Genomic DNA, 16,217 nt, shown 5'->3' on the forward strand with positions numbered 1-16,217 from the left:
GTAAAAAGCAACCTTCATGTATCAGAGACGCTTGCGTTTATAATGGACGCCATATTAAGGAACGAGGAATAGACGTGACATGAAAGAGTTCTCCTCTTTTCCCTCACAGGCCTTCCTGCTATGGAGCCTACATAACAACATAGAAATGGTTTGAAGAATCTTAAATGTTTATACCGATTGGTTTACATGTGTTATTTTAAGAAATGTATTGCTTAAAGCGCAATACTAAAGTTGAGTCACTCCAAGTCCGTCAAAATGATAGATTCATATTAGTTCTTAAAATTGGAACGATATCTTGCATCCAGTGATCAATTTAAGTGAAAATGAACAGTTCAGTTCTAATTACTAATCTATTGGGAGATCACGATTACCAAGTACAAGTATGATTTGAAAAAAAAAAAACTGTTATTTTCAAGACACTTTTGATTAAAATGTTTGCAATGTTAAATTAGGGTTCATTGTCCAACTCATTTCCAGTTTTATCCAGGGGAGCGGTTTTAAAAGGGTATGGGCTTGATTATTCTTTTAAGTTGTGAAAAAGAGACTGAACTTGCTTGCTGTTGACCCATTGCCTCGCACAGTACAGATAATAAATCCCATATACAGTTACAGCACTAGCAAATGTGACCTGGGGTAATTCAGTCAGAGTTTAGGGGTGGGGGGGGGGGGGGGGGAGTGGGATCAGTGGGGATGGTTAGCAGGTGAGAAATCAAACAGTGTTATGGACGGTGCCTTTTTTTGCTACTGCGCATACCTTCTGCGCATCTCCAGAAGGCCCAAGAAACTTCTTAAGGACACTATCTACTAAAACAAACTGGATGTTTTGGCGCAGTTTATTACTTCGCGGGAAAAGCAGAAACAAGGTTTGGAATGTACCTACGTAAATGACGTGTGCCTTAAATGTCGCCTAAATCGACAATGTTATATCTAAATTTATGAGCCGCTTTTAAGTAGATAGAGCTACCCTGAATAATTACTGGTATGGACAAGGATATTCAATAAGGTTTTTAAACATTATTGAACATCAAACAGCGACTTGGGGTATCAGTCAATTCTGTTTTTCTATGTCCACAAAATCAACTCTAATATTATCACTGAAGAATGCACTGGATTTTGTTTGTAAGCCGGACGTTCCAGTGAAAGGACTTCTGTCATCAGTCGTTGATCCTCTTTTTTTAATTTATTCACTCCGTAAGGGTGAATTCTCGAGCAGAAACTTTACGCGCCCTCTCCCCAGTCTCAACTGCTATTTCCTCTCTTGTTCCAGATTTTTCGTCCGAAGACCGCGCGTTTCAGTCTTAAGAGGGACTGACGGGCTGAAAAAAATATTGTCATACCAGCCCAGACTTTCCTAACCCAGTGGATTATTCTCACTTGGGTCCTCATGTGACAATAAAAATGTTAACCTGGCAGTTCAGAGGGTTAAAACAATAAGACAATCAATTAAAGCAAGTGACACACTCGGACACCAACCCACGACCTGGCCAGTATCTTACGCATGCGCACAGCCATATCCCCCAGGCAGTGGCCATCCACGTTCCCAGAGCCTACGATCTTTTGGTCAGCGGTTGGATCGTAGGCCCTAGTAACAGCCGTTACCGGATGTCGTGAATTTCACGACATCCGGTAGCGCACGCTCAGTGTGATAAATTACCATTGCGCTTGCTCAGTATTATTATTGCTTAGTACTGCTCAGTATTAGGAAGTAAAGACAAATGCGCAGAAGCATAGCATTTTTCACCTTTTAGCGCATCAGGTTTTCGACAGCCAATAAAAAAAAAGATATTTTTGGATGGACCCAGAGCCACTCGCTCATTAATTAAAAAAAGAAATAAATAAATAAATAAAACGTTGGGGCTCTGGGGACGAGAATGGGCAGTGGCAGTTAAAACAATGCCTGAAATCCCTCCATCCGACTGGATACTATAAATAGGCACAGTAGCTATCATGTTTATATTTTCTTTGAAAAGAAATAATCTCAGCTTAAAAACGTATGACTTCTTAAAAGTCTAAATATAAACTCACGTGTAATAGTTAAAAAAAAAATCTACGAAAGTTATCCTCAACTTATATTGTTGTTGGTTTTATTTTGTAGAAACGTACACTTTTCTTAAATACAGTCGACTCCCGATAACTCCAACCCTCGCTAACTCGAACCTCGCCCTAATTCAAACAAATTTTCCTTCCCTTTCAGGTTATTTTCAATACAATTTTACCCTCGATAACTTGAACTCCCGATAACTCGAACCTTTTTCAATTTCTCTGGAAGGTTCGAGTTATCGGGAGTCGACTGTAAAGTAATTTTTGGACTGAAGCTGAATATTTTCAGTTTTAGTAATAGAGTAATCAAGCTGTTTGACAGCAAATCACCTCAAACGCATTTACCGAGTATCTCGGTGCACCCTCAAAATAGACACCACAATTCCTTCTTTCCTTCGTATCTCCAGTTTATAATCCACGAATATTGGATAATTTATAGGTTAATTTACCCTTACTGGAATCAACAAGTACTGTTTTTGAGAATTAGACCATTTTTTCACCTTACAGTTTTAAAATAAAGTCTGACAGCGCTTCAAAAGCGTGGAGCGAGTCTTTGTCTTTCAGTAACTGTGTAGTACATGAGAATGCCGGATACTCCTGCCATAATAGATTTCGGCCATCTTTAGTCAGTATACATTAATAAATGTTAGACGGTAAGTGGCAGTTTTCTTTTCTCCGTCCATTTAAGGTGGGGATACACGTGAAATTGAATGGAATTTTAAGAGGTTTTGTAGCAGCCGGCACTCAAAGCTATTCGAAGACTAACTTGACCTAACTTCGCTGGAATTACGACACACCAATATCACAGGAAAATACCTTACGGACAATCACTTGAATCAATTTATTACGAATCCAAGCCACGAAAACAAGATCATATCGTAAACCGAAATCAATAATACAAACGAAGAAACTAAGCTAAAAACCTATAGAAAATGAAAAAGAAATAAAAGACTTATACAACAGTCCCGCTATGCCCATTCCAAACCAAAACTTCCGCGTTCTTCTACGAGAAGACTTCTTAAGCAACTTCTGTTCGCTAACACGATCAAAGCCAACTAACTAAAATGCGGTTTTGGGCGAAGCTATGTTGCTCTATATTACGTGCGATTTGTGGCTAACAACGTCATAAGCTAAAATAAACTAAAATTAATCACAACAACACTGAACGTGCAAACGGATTCCATCCGCGCCAAGGTGTTTGTTTAGGCCGTTCATTCTAATTTATGCTTTTCTTGTACCTTTCCTTATTTGCATGTTTTTTAAACTAGTTTCTTGATAATGGATTCACGATGACCCCGAAACGTCGAGTAATAAATCTTTCCTGTTTTTTTTTTTTTCTATTATTTCTTTATGAAGTTTAATGCTCGGCCCCACTAGCACTTGTGCTATAAACACTGCCGAGGGTAAATAAAGGTTATTTTTTTTTTTTTCATGCAAAATGGTCGCAAAGTGTCCTAGAAAACATAACATGTTATGGACCCGGAAGCTAGTCCTCGGAATTTTTTCGCCTGAGCCTCAGTTTCAGACCAAAATATGTAATTTTTAGATACCCTTTTTCAGACCCGGACAATGCATACCCATCTTGAGACCTGTTATCTGGAATCCATACCCGTTTTTAGACTTTCGTATCAAAATGCCTCAAAAAACATACCCTTTGGCATCGCACATAGTATCAGGCGTGTATAGGAGGCCAGGAGTAAGACGCCTTAGAGCTGAAAATGAACATTCACAACTGATATTTCCCAAGGGTGTAGTCAGAAGAATGGCGATGATCTTGTGAGTGGCTGAAAATGTCTGAGGGTCAGAGGCAAACAAAGTTGAATTTGTATTTATAAGCCTTTCTTCAAACGTTATGTTTTCATAGTACTTTCTCTACTTTGCAATCTCTACTAAGAAATAGGTTGATTCCTCAAAGGTGAGAAACTTCTGGTGAGGACTGAATATTTTAGTATTTCATTTTGATCACGGTTCTCTATGCTCATTTCCATTGATAGCCTGTCTGTAAGTACCAAACCTTGATGACATCGTCGGAATTTGGCATCAATTCAATTCCTTGTTTTACATGGTCAACAAAAGAAGAAGAAAGAAAGAACACATTCGATTTTTAGCAATTATTTGTAGTCTGGTCAGAGCTGCACCCTATTGGCAGTGAGTGGTTTTATGACTGTGGTTCCCACAACCTGAGCAATTGTCTCTATCTGGAACCATAACCTCTCCCAAAACTTGACAACCACATGGACAAAATATATAGGGGGCTAGAAATGGTCTTTTGTCTTTGAATCGCTCTCCTTTTGCTTGCTGTTTCATCAAGACGAGCGAGTCAGTTGTGGAAAGTTACAAAGGTAAACTAATCACAGTGAAGTTCAAACTATCTACACTTAACACTCCGGAAAGAGATGACGTTAAAACAATCTCTGATTTGTTTTTTAGGGGCAACTGCCCCCTTGCCCCTCCGCTAGCTACGGCCTTGCATTTCCCATTCAGATGAAAAGTTTAAGAATATGCTCAGTAAACTTGAAGCTAAATTAACAATTACAACAGTACCGAATCATCGCCTAATTATCATTTTTCTGTATAGCTGAAGTTAACGTGAATAAAGTGATGGCGCCAAAGATTAATTTCTTTCATTCTCGAGCTACGGCTTCCTTTATTCTTTCTTTCAGTCTTCGGCTTGTTAAAAAAATTCAGTAATAGATCTTTCGATACCCGTACCTCGGGTTCTAAATGGGTGATTGGATCTTTGAACTTTCCAACCAGGAAATGTTTGTGATTTTGAAGTTGTTCAAGCTTAAAATATTTACTGAGTTGTAGCTTGTGGTTCTTAAAGGAATTCTCGGTTAATCCAAGTCGTTTTGTTGTTTGGAGCCGCCCTTTTTACTTCCATTCATGCGATCATGTAAAGCAAATTTGTATTTAAGGGATCACAATGAACAAACTACAGAGGCGGGAAAAACCGATATGACTTTCTTCGTTGGTGAAAACTGTCGTATCAGGCTTCTGATTGGACATAATATTGATATCCTTTTATTTGTGAAAGGTGGTTTTTACAATCAAGTAAACAGTTTACTTGGCGCTTGGCCTGGCCATAACGTTCATCAGACATGCCCTCTTAATCTTATTAGGCCTAAAAACCCTAGCTCCACACCAGATGATGAGGTAGCTAAGGACACTGTAAGACGCCGCTCAACAGAGCTAAAATTTAATTCTAGTGAACATTGCATTTTCTGTAGTCAATCTGCTAAATACAAAGGGAGGGGTTTGATGTTATTCCCGTACGAAGGAATTCTAAGAAACAGTTTTGAAAACGTGTAGAGAAAGAAGTGATGATTTGGTCGCAAACTGTATTAGGTCGCCTTGAATACCTCCGGGATTTTCACGCCGCAGATGCTGTCTACCACCAGACCTGTAGCATCAACTTTCGAACAGGCAAGAACATACCAAAGCAGTGCAGTACTGACTTGGATAATGGCGCTAAGCTATGCAAGACACAAGGACAACCATTTGACATAGTGAAAAGTTCTGCATTTAAGGAAGTTGTCTAATACCTGCTTAAAAATGAGGAACAACAAGTAACAGTTGCAGATCTAACAGAGGAGATGGAAGAGTATCTTGAAGACACCGAGGAGGACGGTCGTGTACATGAAGAGAAGGTGACAAGAACATTTTGGAGATAGAATTGCGATCACCAGCCTAACGTGGTTATGCTAAACATACAGTGGCGTCAATCGTACAGCCAAGGTATGATTAACTTAAAGACGAAGACTCGCCCACCAGGGAGTTAAATTTCTTGAGGCACTTTGCGAGCTCGGTTTTCCCAGAATGGGGTTGCATTTTCAATAGAGTTACTAGAATGGCGTCGCACATTTTCGGATTTTTGGGGTAAGAAAATTTTGTTAAGTAGGGATTGAAAATGGTCTCGGTTAAAAAGTCCAGAAAGTTGTTGTTTATTAAATGTAACAATCACCTCGCATTACTTTTCGTTCTTGAAAGTAGATGCATGAATAGAAAGTGACTTAGCTGGGATCGCAACATTTTCCCACTGAAAGTGACCAAGACGGGGTCTATAATTGGCCACAAAATAGACTATAATGGGGAAGGGGCTCTGAGAGGCCAGCAGCATATACCCAGCAAAACGTATTACAAAGTGCGACAGCTTAATTTATTACAAAGTGCGACAACTTGTTATTACAAAGCGTGACAGCTATTTTATTACAAAGTGCGACAACTGTTATTACAAAGTGTGACAGTTTTATTACAAAGTGCGATGATTATTACAAAGTGCGACAGAAAAGGGTGGCAAATTTAATTTTCAATGACACGAAGCGCGAAACCTAAGAAGAGAAAAATCCTGCCCAGCCTTGAGTGTGGAATGGGAAGAGAGAGTTCCTATCCCCCGCTCCTGCAACCTCCACTCCCTCGGTAAATTTTTGTACTCTGCACATTTGGTCTTTTTTTCCTCAGATACCTATCGAGAATGAACATTGAGATAAGAGCACGTGACCTCGCTGTTCGTTTCCTCTAACACGAATTGGCAAAAGAAAAAAGACTGCTAAAACTCAGCGGTCAAACATGGTTAACTTCAACGTCGTTCCCAGGTTGTTGTTCTTTCCGAGAGATACTGGCAACGAAGTTTGGAGGGAATTCCGTAACCACTTTTACTGCTGAAGCAAACAAAGGAAGTGTAACACAGGACAAACACTAAGGCCCCGTTTATATGGAGAAAAATTGTCCCGGGAAACAGGGTCAGCCTCCCAACCGAGTCAACTTCAGCGAGTGTTTATATGAGAAAAAAGTTGACCCCTTTTCCCGAGCTAACAGCGCTCGTGCATGCTCTGATTGTCTCGCCTTGACAGAGTTGACCCGGCTAGTGCTTATATGGAGTTGGCCCGGCTAGGTGGGTTACCCTTCCAGCCGAGCCAACTTTTTGTTTTTCGTGTAAACGGTTCGCCAAGTTTTGTAAGGAAATGTTGAAAATGTTGGCTCGCCCAGGGTAGCTCGGGTAGACGAGTGACCCTTCTACCCGGGACAACTTTATTTCATATAAACGGGGCCTAAATTTTAAACACTCGCATTATAAAACTTCCCTTTCCACAACACTTCGCGCTTTGAGCTCGATTCCTCCATCTTGTTTTTCGCTCTCGCACAAATAAGAAAGGCCTGCAAAGAAGACAGAGATAAATAAATCACGCAACTAGAACTTCTGTCATGCAACAAGGCACTCCACACATAAAGCTGTTTTGAGGCCACAAGGTTAGGTAGAAATTGATCTGTCTGGCTATCAAATACATCCCGATTTCTCGGAATTATAAACAATAGTTGGATGTGTATGATTTCACGATCTCGTTTCGCATTTGCGATGGAATTTCTCTTGAAACACCTAAAAGAACACGTCACATGTTCGATTTGTTTGGATACTTTCACCGAACCCAAGACAATAACATGCCTGCACACCTTCTGTTGCGAATGTTTAAAGAGGCACGCTCTAACAACCCAGCAACATGGACAATTTCGCTGTCCTGAGTGCCAGGCCCAAGTTGGCGTCCCTGACAGCTTCGATAAATTGCCGACCGGCTTTCTTCAGAATAGTTTGCTAGGTGTTCTCGCTGTACAGCAGAGTGGCGATGGAAGCGAGATTAATTGTGGCAACTGCAGGAAAAAGAGCGCTGAGACAAGCTTTTGCTTCGAATGCGGAAAATTGATGTGCCCCGACTGCGTAAACGCACATGAACTTCTAAGAAATGTCGCGTTTGAAGGACATAAAGTCAGACCAATAAAACACTTTCAAGCCCAAGACTACGAGGCTCTTCTAAAGCGACAATCGTTTTGCTCTCAGCAGTACCATGAGCGAGAGGTAACGAGGTTTTTTTGCATCGATTGCCAGACTTGTGTGTGCCAGACCTGCATAAACACGGATCACAAGAATCATACTGTTGATCCGCTTGACAAAGCAGCTGATGGCGAGAAAGCCAAAATTATGACGGGAGCAGAGCTGATCAAAGAAAAGAGCAAAGTCTTCAGTGATGTGATTCGTGAGTTTGAGCAAACAGCTGTTGATCTGGAAACTAACTCCATGGCCGCTAAACAGAAAGTTTCCCAAACAGCCGAACAAATGATCAACAAGATTCGAGAACGCGAGCGGGAGGCCATCACCGCCATCGAGAACACGCGAGTGTCGAGAAATGAGAAATTAAACGCCGCTAAAGCACAAGTACAGTCGTTAGTCAAACAAATGAATCAAGCAGTCGAGTTTGCTAGCAACCTAGTTCAAAGAAGCTCAAGTTCAGATATCATGCAAAGCAAGAAAAACCTGGAGAAGCGGTTTGAAGATCTTAACAAGATCCAGCTCCCGGCGCTTCCGGTAACCTCATTTGTGAAGTTTATTTCGACTGCCGAAGCAGAGAATTTGAACCTCGGTGTCATTGCATTCAGCGAACCAATTGTAGAAGGACTGACTCAAGATTTCCAAGCTGGTGTCGAAACAGAGTTGATCATCTCTCCAAAACTAATTAATGAAGATCAAGGAACATTTCACGTTGAAATTCTCGTGGAACCCGCTGAACGAGTAGGAAGTATGACGACCATCCAAAGAGAAGATGGAAATTTCCTGGTGAAGTTTACTCCTAAAGTTCCGGGCACGTACAACATGAAAGTGACTATAAACGGAAACAATCTTCATCAGAGTCCTTTCATTGTACAGGTGAAGGAACGACGATTTGAAATTGTGGGCGAGTTGGATTTCAAAGGAAAAATTATTAAAAGTCCATATGGGATTGCAGTGAACAGTAAAGGGCTGATTGCTGTAACTGACTGGAATGGTCATTGTATCCTGACCTTCGATAAGGAAGGAAAGTATCTGAGAAAATTTGGCAGCAAAGGAGGAAATGCTGGGCAGTTTAACCACCCAGCTGGTGTAACATATCTTAATGACGACCATATTCTAGTGACGGATGAGTACAATCACCGCATTCAGCAGTTTAATGTACACACTGGGAACTTTGTAAAAGCTTTTGGAAAGCAGGGGACAGGAGAGGGTGAGTTGAAGCATCCAGGAGGCGTTTGTATGGACGGTGAAGGACGCGTCGCTGTAGCCGACTACAACAACAACAGAATTCAGGTCTTCACAAAGAATGGTGAACCAGTGTTTACATTTGGAGATAGCGACTCAGAAAAACTAAGCTGTCCCACTGGATGTATTTTTCATGAAAACATGTTCATTGCTTGTGACTCAAAAAACAGCTGTTTAAAAATCTTTGATCGTTCAGGGAAGTTTCTGCACAAGATCGGAGAAAAAGGCAAAGGTGACGGACAGTTGAACTGGCCCCTGGATCTGTGCGTTGAGAAATGTGGCGATCATCATAACATTCTTGTTTGTGATGCTGTCAATAAACGAATTGTTCAGTTTTCAGTGGAAGGTTCTTTCAGTGGAAAAACTGTTACTGAGCTACAATTTCCCTATGGGGTAGCTACAACACCAGATGGACGGATTTTAGTGACCGATATTAACGCGAAAAAAATATCTGTCTTAAAATAAGCACTAGAACTGTTAAAGACAACCTTATTGATGGTTTAAATTAGGAAACTTTATTCAAATGTGCGTGTTTACTGCGTGTTCAAAATCTGAAGACCGCGGACGGAACTTTTATGGCGGGCTTTGGAAGTTTGTAGAAGCTCAGTTATAGTGGATGTGACTGCAGCGCTGTGCAGTCAGCGGTTTGTTTCGCAAGTGCTTAGCTGCCGCGTCTGTTTTTCTTTGGCGAGCGACCCGCCATTTTGTTTTTGTTCACATGTAGTTTGATATTTGTGCAGGAATCGCAGTAATCGTAGTTCATCGGATGTTTGCTGTCCTTTCAAACGGCCTAAAGGGTAAGAACAGTCTAAGAAGTGTTGTACGGTTTATTTATCACACTAGTTTTCAAGATTAGTTATAGCGAGTATTCTTTTGTCACGCAGATTGTTATCCCGGGAATCAGGATTGTAACGGCATGTGCTGTAACCTGACCTGTCAATAAACGAGTTTTGGCCTCTATTTGATTTGCTCGCAACTCCTCCCGTCATGTGCGACGGGAAGCCAGCCACAATAACAATCGTTTGAAGAAATGGATGTCATGTCTACTTCCAAAGAAGCAAGATCCGAAGCGGTGTATGACATTTGCAGACTGCAGACTGTTAATTGTAAAATAATACACATTGAAACATAAGAATAAAGGTGACGTCATCATCAATAAATCAACGTCAAAAAAAATTGGAAATCAGCCTTGGCCTGGGGCCCTGGGTACGAGGTTGATTTTCCCGCGTCAAGTTACAACAGCCTCGTTCTCAAGTTGTCTTTATCGTTGTATGATAATAACAAGAAGCCGACTTGTCTATTAAGTAATTCTTCAGCAAAGAAAGTTCGGAATGCGGTGGGATATTGCACAAGAACGTCTAACCCGTTGTTTGTACGGCGCGCGGGAAGCGAATATTGAAACAGAATATAAACATCCGATTTGTTTGAGCAATTTGTCTGTGGAATGATAGAATATAGCAGAAATGAACTAAACCCTGGAATACAAATAAATCGTCGGCCGTATTTGTGATGTGGATGGAATCTAAATACTGTGAATGAGAAACCATGTGTAATAGACGCTATCCGCTCGATCCGCAATTAATAATATGAACACCGCTCGCAGAACCATTTTGTGTTAACACGCACCGTACCAATGTTTTTTCGCGAAGGAAATAACATCATGTAAAGGCTCTAGTGGGTAGTTTTGGTATAATTCTTAAAGTGATGCTGGTTATGAAATGAGTAATGCGCGTATTCAGTGTGAGAACCAAAATCGTAGAGATTTGTTAAGCTTATAATATCTCGCCCCTAAATAAATTATTGCACTGGTCTGAGAATTTTCGAAAGTATACAGTGTTATGTATACACTTACCACAGAGTAATTACAACTGGTGAAAACAATTTACAGTCTGCAGTCTGCAGTTAGCAGTCTGTGGTCTGCAGTCTGCAGTCTGCGGTCTGCAGTCTGCAACTGCAGACTGCAGTCTGCAAATGTCATACACCGGATCCGAAGACCAGGCCAAAGTGGCACTGGAAGAAGAAAGCGAAGAGTCTAGGGAGCGAACACCGACAGAAAAAAGGTATTTGTACCAAGTCGACTTAAAGACAAGCAACTTGAGAACCAAGAAATGTGATCTGGTCAAGGTTATGAGAGGTACTCTGTTGAAGCGAAGTCAGTCAACTAAACTTGTAGAATTTAAGAAAGAATTCAGCGAAGCTCAAGTTATGTACTCTGAGTTTCAAGACATGGTAGAAGAGATTAAGGTTTTTGTGAAACCAGGCGGGAGTATGGAAGGTATTGAAAGAATCATTGATCAACTAGAAAGAAAGTGGAAGAATTTTGATTGTGACATAAGGTCAGAAATTAAATACCTGGAATTTGTTGAACAGCACTTGGAGGATTCTAGTTCTGAAACGTCTAAAGTATCAAGTGGAGTTTCCAGGAAAAGTTATAAGTCAAAACTAAGTTCCATCAGTGATGCTGAAGATGAAAGGATTCAATTACAAAAGGAGGAAGCTGCTCTAAAAGGTAAACTGGCTTATATAGAGAAAGAAAGTAAACTGGTATTAGAACACAAGAAAACTGAGTTGACCAAATTAGAACAAGAAAGAAAATTGAAGGAACTAAGAGTACAAAGTGAACTAGCTCAAAATCAAGCAAGGCTTAATGTATGTCTTTCATCAGAGAGAGAAGATGTACTTGAAGGTCAAGATCTTAACTCTGTCCCCGCAGCGGATAAGGATAAGGACATGGATAAATTTCTTAATTCAATTCTAGTCGCAAGCAAAAGTGATCTCTCTCCTGGTCAGCAAGAACCTATCTATTCTTCAACTCAGATAAATGGGGCCCAACCCACTTCTGGTTCTCCACTTGTAAACCATGGAGTGTACAGTGCATTAAGTCCAAATGCCACACCCTTTCAACCACACTCTGTTGTTTTAGAAAGATTAATGGATAAGCTGGTTGAAACTAGTAGTAAGTTGGTGGCAGCTACTGTGGAACAGAACTTAGTGAATAGGCAACTAGCAATCTCTGGTCAACTGCCTAAAATTTCAACCCCAGTGTTCAGTGGAGACCCTCTAGAGTATCCTACATGGAACAGTCCCTTCAGTGCTCTTATTGATTCCAAACCAATGGACGCTCAGATTAAACTAAATTTTCTGCATCAGTATATCTCTGGAAAGCCCAAACAAGTTGTTGATCAGTATATGTTAATTGGAACTGAGGATACCTATCAATCTGCAAGGTCGTTGTTAAAGGAAAGGTACGGTAACTGCAACGTAGTTGGAACAGCCTTTATGAACAAACTGGAGAACTGGCCTAAGATTGGCATAAGAGATGCTGAAAGTTTAAGAGATCTTTCTGACTTCCTGCAAAAGAAAATTGCCGCCAGAGAGACCATTCCTAGTCTGGCTGTCTTGGACTTCGCGAAGGAGAACGTTAAGACTCTAAATAAGTTGCCTTACAAATTCAGAATAAGTGGAGAGGGATGGTTCAACAGTGTAGGGTCTCTCGGGGAGATGGTGATTATCCCACTTTCTCTGAATTTGCTTCATTTGTGAAAGAGTGTGCAGAGAAAGCAAACATTCCCGAACTTGAGGAGCTGTCCAAAACCAAGGAAGTGAGACCTCGAACACCATTCCGAAAATTAGCGAGGGGAGAGGAGGCCATTTCCTTTGGAACCCAAGCATCAGATCAGGACAAGAATGTAAATGCCCTGAGCGAGAAAGAGAAAACCACCAAACGTGACAAGAAAAGGACTGAAGTTTGTTTGGTTTGTAAGGAACAACATCACATAGATGAGTGTAAGAAGTTTTGCGGAAAAGCCACACAAGGAAAAGGACTTCTTTTATAAAAGATTTCTTTGTCTTGGATGCGCCTCAAGTAGTCAGCACCAAGTAGCCTCCTGTAGGAACAGACTTAAATGTCGTATCTGTTCTGGTAATCATCCCTCATGCCTTCATGTTCAGAAAACTCCGACAGAAAGTATTGCGAACTGTACAAATGTTTGTACCATCCCAGAGCAGGAAGGGGGTTCAGATCATGCTATGATTGTACCTGTGTGGGTCAGACAAGTTGACCAAACGAGTAAGGAAGTCTTGCAATACGCGATGCTGGATGATCAGTCTAATGTGAGTTTCGTGTCACAGAGTCTGTGTTAGAAATTGAACTTACAAGGCCCACCAACTGACTTACTCCTTACGACAGTGCCAGAGCGAAACGTGCATGTACCAAGCAATCGTATTTGTGGAGTTGAAGTGTTAGACTTTAGAACGGAGCATGCTGTGAAGCTACCCATGATGTTCAAGCGTGATATTATTCCTGCCAGTCGCTCACAGATTCCTAAAGTCAGCGTCGCGCGGAAATGGAACCATCTTCGCCCTATAGCTGACGAACTTATGCCGTACAATCCAAGTGTAGATATCTCTTTACTGATCGGCAATAACTGTCCAAGTATCGTTAGACCGAGAGAAGTCCTAGTGGGAGATGAAGATGACCCGTATGGCCAGCGATCTCTTATGGGATGGGGCATAGTTGGCAAGGTGTGCAAGGCTGCGAGCGATGCAATAGTAAAGAAGTGACGTGCACAACAAAAGTGAAAGAATTTATCAACCCACAGACCATCCTTAAAGTTCTAGAGTCAGACTTTGCAGAGTGCTCTGCAAAAACCAAGCCCTGTTCAGCCGAAGATAGGAGGTTCCTCAACATCCTTGAAAATGGTATTGTTAAGACACCTGATGGGCACTACGAAATGCCGCTTCCCTTAAAGTCAGATAAATTGTCTCCCTTTCAACCGTGAACTAGCTGTGAAAAGATGGCGCCAGCTCTTAGCAAGATTTAAGAGACAACCGAAGTTCTTGGAAGATTATCGCTTGTTCATGAAAGATGTGATTGCGCTATGTGCTGAAGAGGTGCCTCCAGACCGTCTTGGAATCCAGGATGGCATGGTGAACTACATCCCCCACACTGGTGTTTATCACCCGAGGAAACCCAATCAGATCAGATTAGTGTCCGATTGCTCGGCCCAACATGATGGAGTATCTCTTAACGATTTCTTGCTGCAAGGACCCGACCTCATGAACACCCTGTTAGGGATCTTGTGCAGATTCAGACAGGAAAGTGTGGCCATTATGACTGACATAAAAAAGTATGTTTCATCAGTTTGTGGTATCAAAGGAACACAGAGATCTCCTGCGTTCTTTGTGGTGGAAAGACGGGGATCCTCCCAATGAAGTTGTTGAATACAGGATGAAGGTTCATCTTTTCGGTGCTGTTAGCTCACCTGGCTGCGCAAATTTTGGTCTCAAGAGGGCGGCAGATGATGGAGAGAAAGAGTATGGTGAAGAAGCTGCTGAGTTCATAAGAATAGATTTCTATATAGATGATGGACTTACGTCAGTCCCAACTGCAGATCAAGCTATTACTCTTGTGAAAGCGAGTCAAGGCATCTGTGCCAAAGCCGGTCTGAGACTACACAAAATCTCGTCAAACAAAAGAGACGTTCTTGAAGTGATTCCTTCTGAAGACCATGCAAAAGGGTTGAAAGAGCTGGATTTGAAGAATGATCCATTGCCTTTGGAACGTGCTTTAGGAGTTGTATGGTGTATTGAAACTGACAGCTTCCAATTTCGCATCGAATTGCGTGAACTTCCCTTTACGCGACGTGGTGTTCAGACCAAAGTTTGTTCAATTTACGATCCTGGTGGCTTCGTTGCCCCAGTTACCTTGAAGGGTAAGCAAGTTCTACAGCAAATGTGCCGGGACAAACTTGATTGGGACAGCCCAGTTCCAGATAGTCTTCGAAGTCAGTGGGAGAAATGGCGTCGGGATGTTCTGACTCTTGACCAGCTGCAAATTCAACGTTGCTTTAAGCCCGAGAACTTTGGTCGTGTTAAAGCCTGCGAGTTACACCATTTCTCGGATGCCAGTCTTGAGGGATATGGGCAGTGTTCGTATGTTAGACTAATTGATGTGGAGGACAAAGTACACTGTTCTTTCGTCATTGGAAATGCCCGAGTGGCCCCTTTGAAACAAATCACTGTGCCGAGGCTTGAGTTGGCAACCGCTACTATTTCAGCGAAAATGATGAGTTTCCTCGCGAAGAATTGTCGTACACGGACATTAAAGAACATTTCTGGACAGACAGTAGAATTGTCCTGGGTTATGTCAACAATGAAGCTAAAAGGTTCCACGTGTACGTGGCAAGTCGCGTGCAGCAAATTCGTGATGTCACGAAACCGAATCCTTGGTTGTATGTCAGTACTGAAGTTAACCCCGCAGATCATGCCTCGCGTGGCCTTAAAGCATCACAACTGCTTCAAGGAAACAATTGGGTAGCAGGACCACCATTCCTTTGGAAGAATGGGACTTTTCAGCCTGAGAAGAGAGAAGAATTTCAAGTAACCGAGTCTGATCCTGAAGTGACGAAAGCTGTCGTGTTCACATCTCATGCAGAGAGTCCAGCTACCCAACCTTCTGAATCGTCTATGTTGAGTCGTTTGTTTCACATTTCAAGCTGGCAGCGTTTGCTTAAATTACTAGCCTTGTGTCTTCGAGTGAAGAGCAGATTAGCAAGTAGGGAAGTGAAGTGGACGACACAGACTGGTTGTGAGAACATTAGACCTTTGCCAAAGGTATCAGTTACCTGGACCGAACTGCTTGAAGCGGAAGGAGAAGTTCTAAAGATTGTTCAACGTGAACAATTCCATGAAGAGATTGAAGTCCTAAAGAAACTTAACACAGCTAGAGAGGCAACAGATAGAAAGCTTGCAAGAGAAAGAAATCTAGCCATCAAGAAGTCTAGTTGCTTGTATCGTTTGCATCCATTTCTTGATGAAGATGGTATCGTTCGCGTTGGTGGCCGCATCAGACGAGCTAACCTTCCCTTTGCGACATAACATCCCGTGGTACTTCCATGTAAAAGCCATGTTACAAACTTGCTGATTCGATTCTGGCATGCCAAAGTGAATCACATGGGGTGAAAAATCACCCAAAATGAACTGCGTCAGAGAGGCTACTGGATTATTGGTGGATCATCCGCAGGTCAAATTGTATTTCCAAGTGTGTTACTTGCAGAAAAGTACGTGGGCCCCTGCAATTTCAGAAGATGGCCGACTTGCCTTTGGATGG

General features: G+C 41.7%; 2 protein-coding genes across 2 annotated transcripts; both read left to right on the forward strand.

Moving 5' to 3' along the window:
* Nucleotides 1-7,396: 7,396 nt before the first annotated feature.
* On the forward strand, nucleotides 7,397-10,064 carry LOC146486266 (E3 ubiquitin-protein ligase TRIM45-like). The gene has a single exon (XM_085096021.1). It carries the CDS (start codon nucleotides 7,397-7,399, stop codon nucleotides 9,569-9,571), a length of 2,175 nt encoding a protein of 724 aa, XP_084952147.1. The 3' UTR covers nucleotides 9,572-10,064.
* Nucleotides 10,065-14,336: 4,272 nt separating this feature from the next.
* On the forward strand, nucleotides 14,337-15,985 carry LOC146486267 (uncharacterized). The gene is made up of 2 exons (XM_085096992.1): nucleotides 14,337-15,040; nucleotides 15,166-15,985. The coding sequence occupies exons 1-2, from the start codon at nucleotides 14,337-14,339 to the stop codon at nucleotides 15,983-15,985; spliced, it is 1,524 nt and encodes a 507-aa protein (XP_084953118.1).
* Nucleotides 15,986-16,217: the final 232 nt, after the last annotated feature.

Source organism: Pavona decussata, unplaced genomic scaffold, assembly GCF_977016875.1.
Source record: "Pavona decussata unplaced genomic scaffold, jaPavDecu1.1 SCAFFOLD_21, whole genome shotgun sequence".
In the NCBI taxonomy this organism is placed as follows: domain Eukaryota; kingdom Metazoa; phylum Cnidaria; class Anthozoa; order Scleractinia; family Agariciidae; genus Pavona; species Pavona decussata.

Excerpts from the sequence above, each read along its gene's own strand:
- LOC146486267 (XM_085096992.1), top strand. The coding sequence starts at position 14,337 with ATGAAGGTTCATCTTTTCGGTGCTGTTAGCTCACCTGGCTGCGCAAAT. Across the intron at positions 15,041-15,165 it reads GAGGGATATGGGCAGTGTTC|CGAAAATGATGAGTTTCCTC; the intron begins GTATGTTAGACT and ends CTACTATTTCAG.
- LOC146486266 (XM_085096021.1), top strand. The coding sequence starts at position 7,397 with ATGGAATTTCTCTTGAAACACCTAAAAGAACACGTCACATGTTCGATT.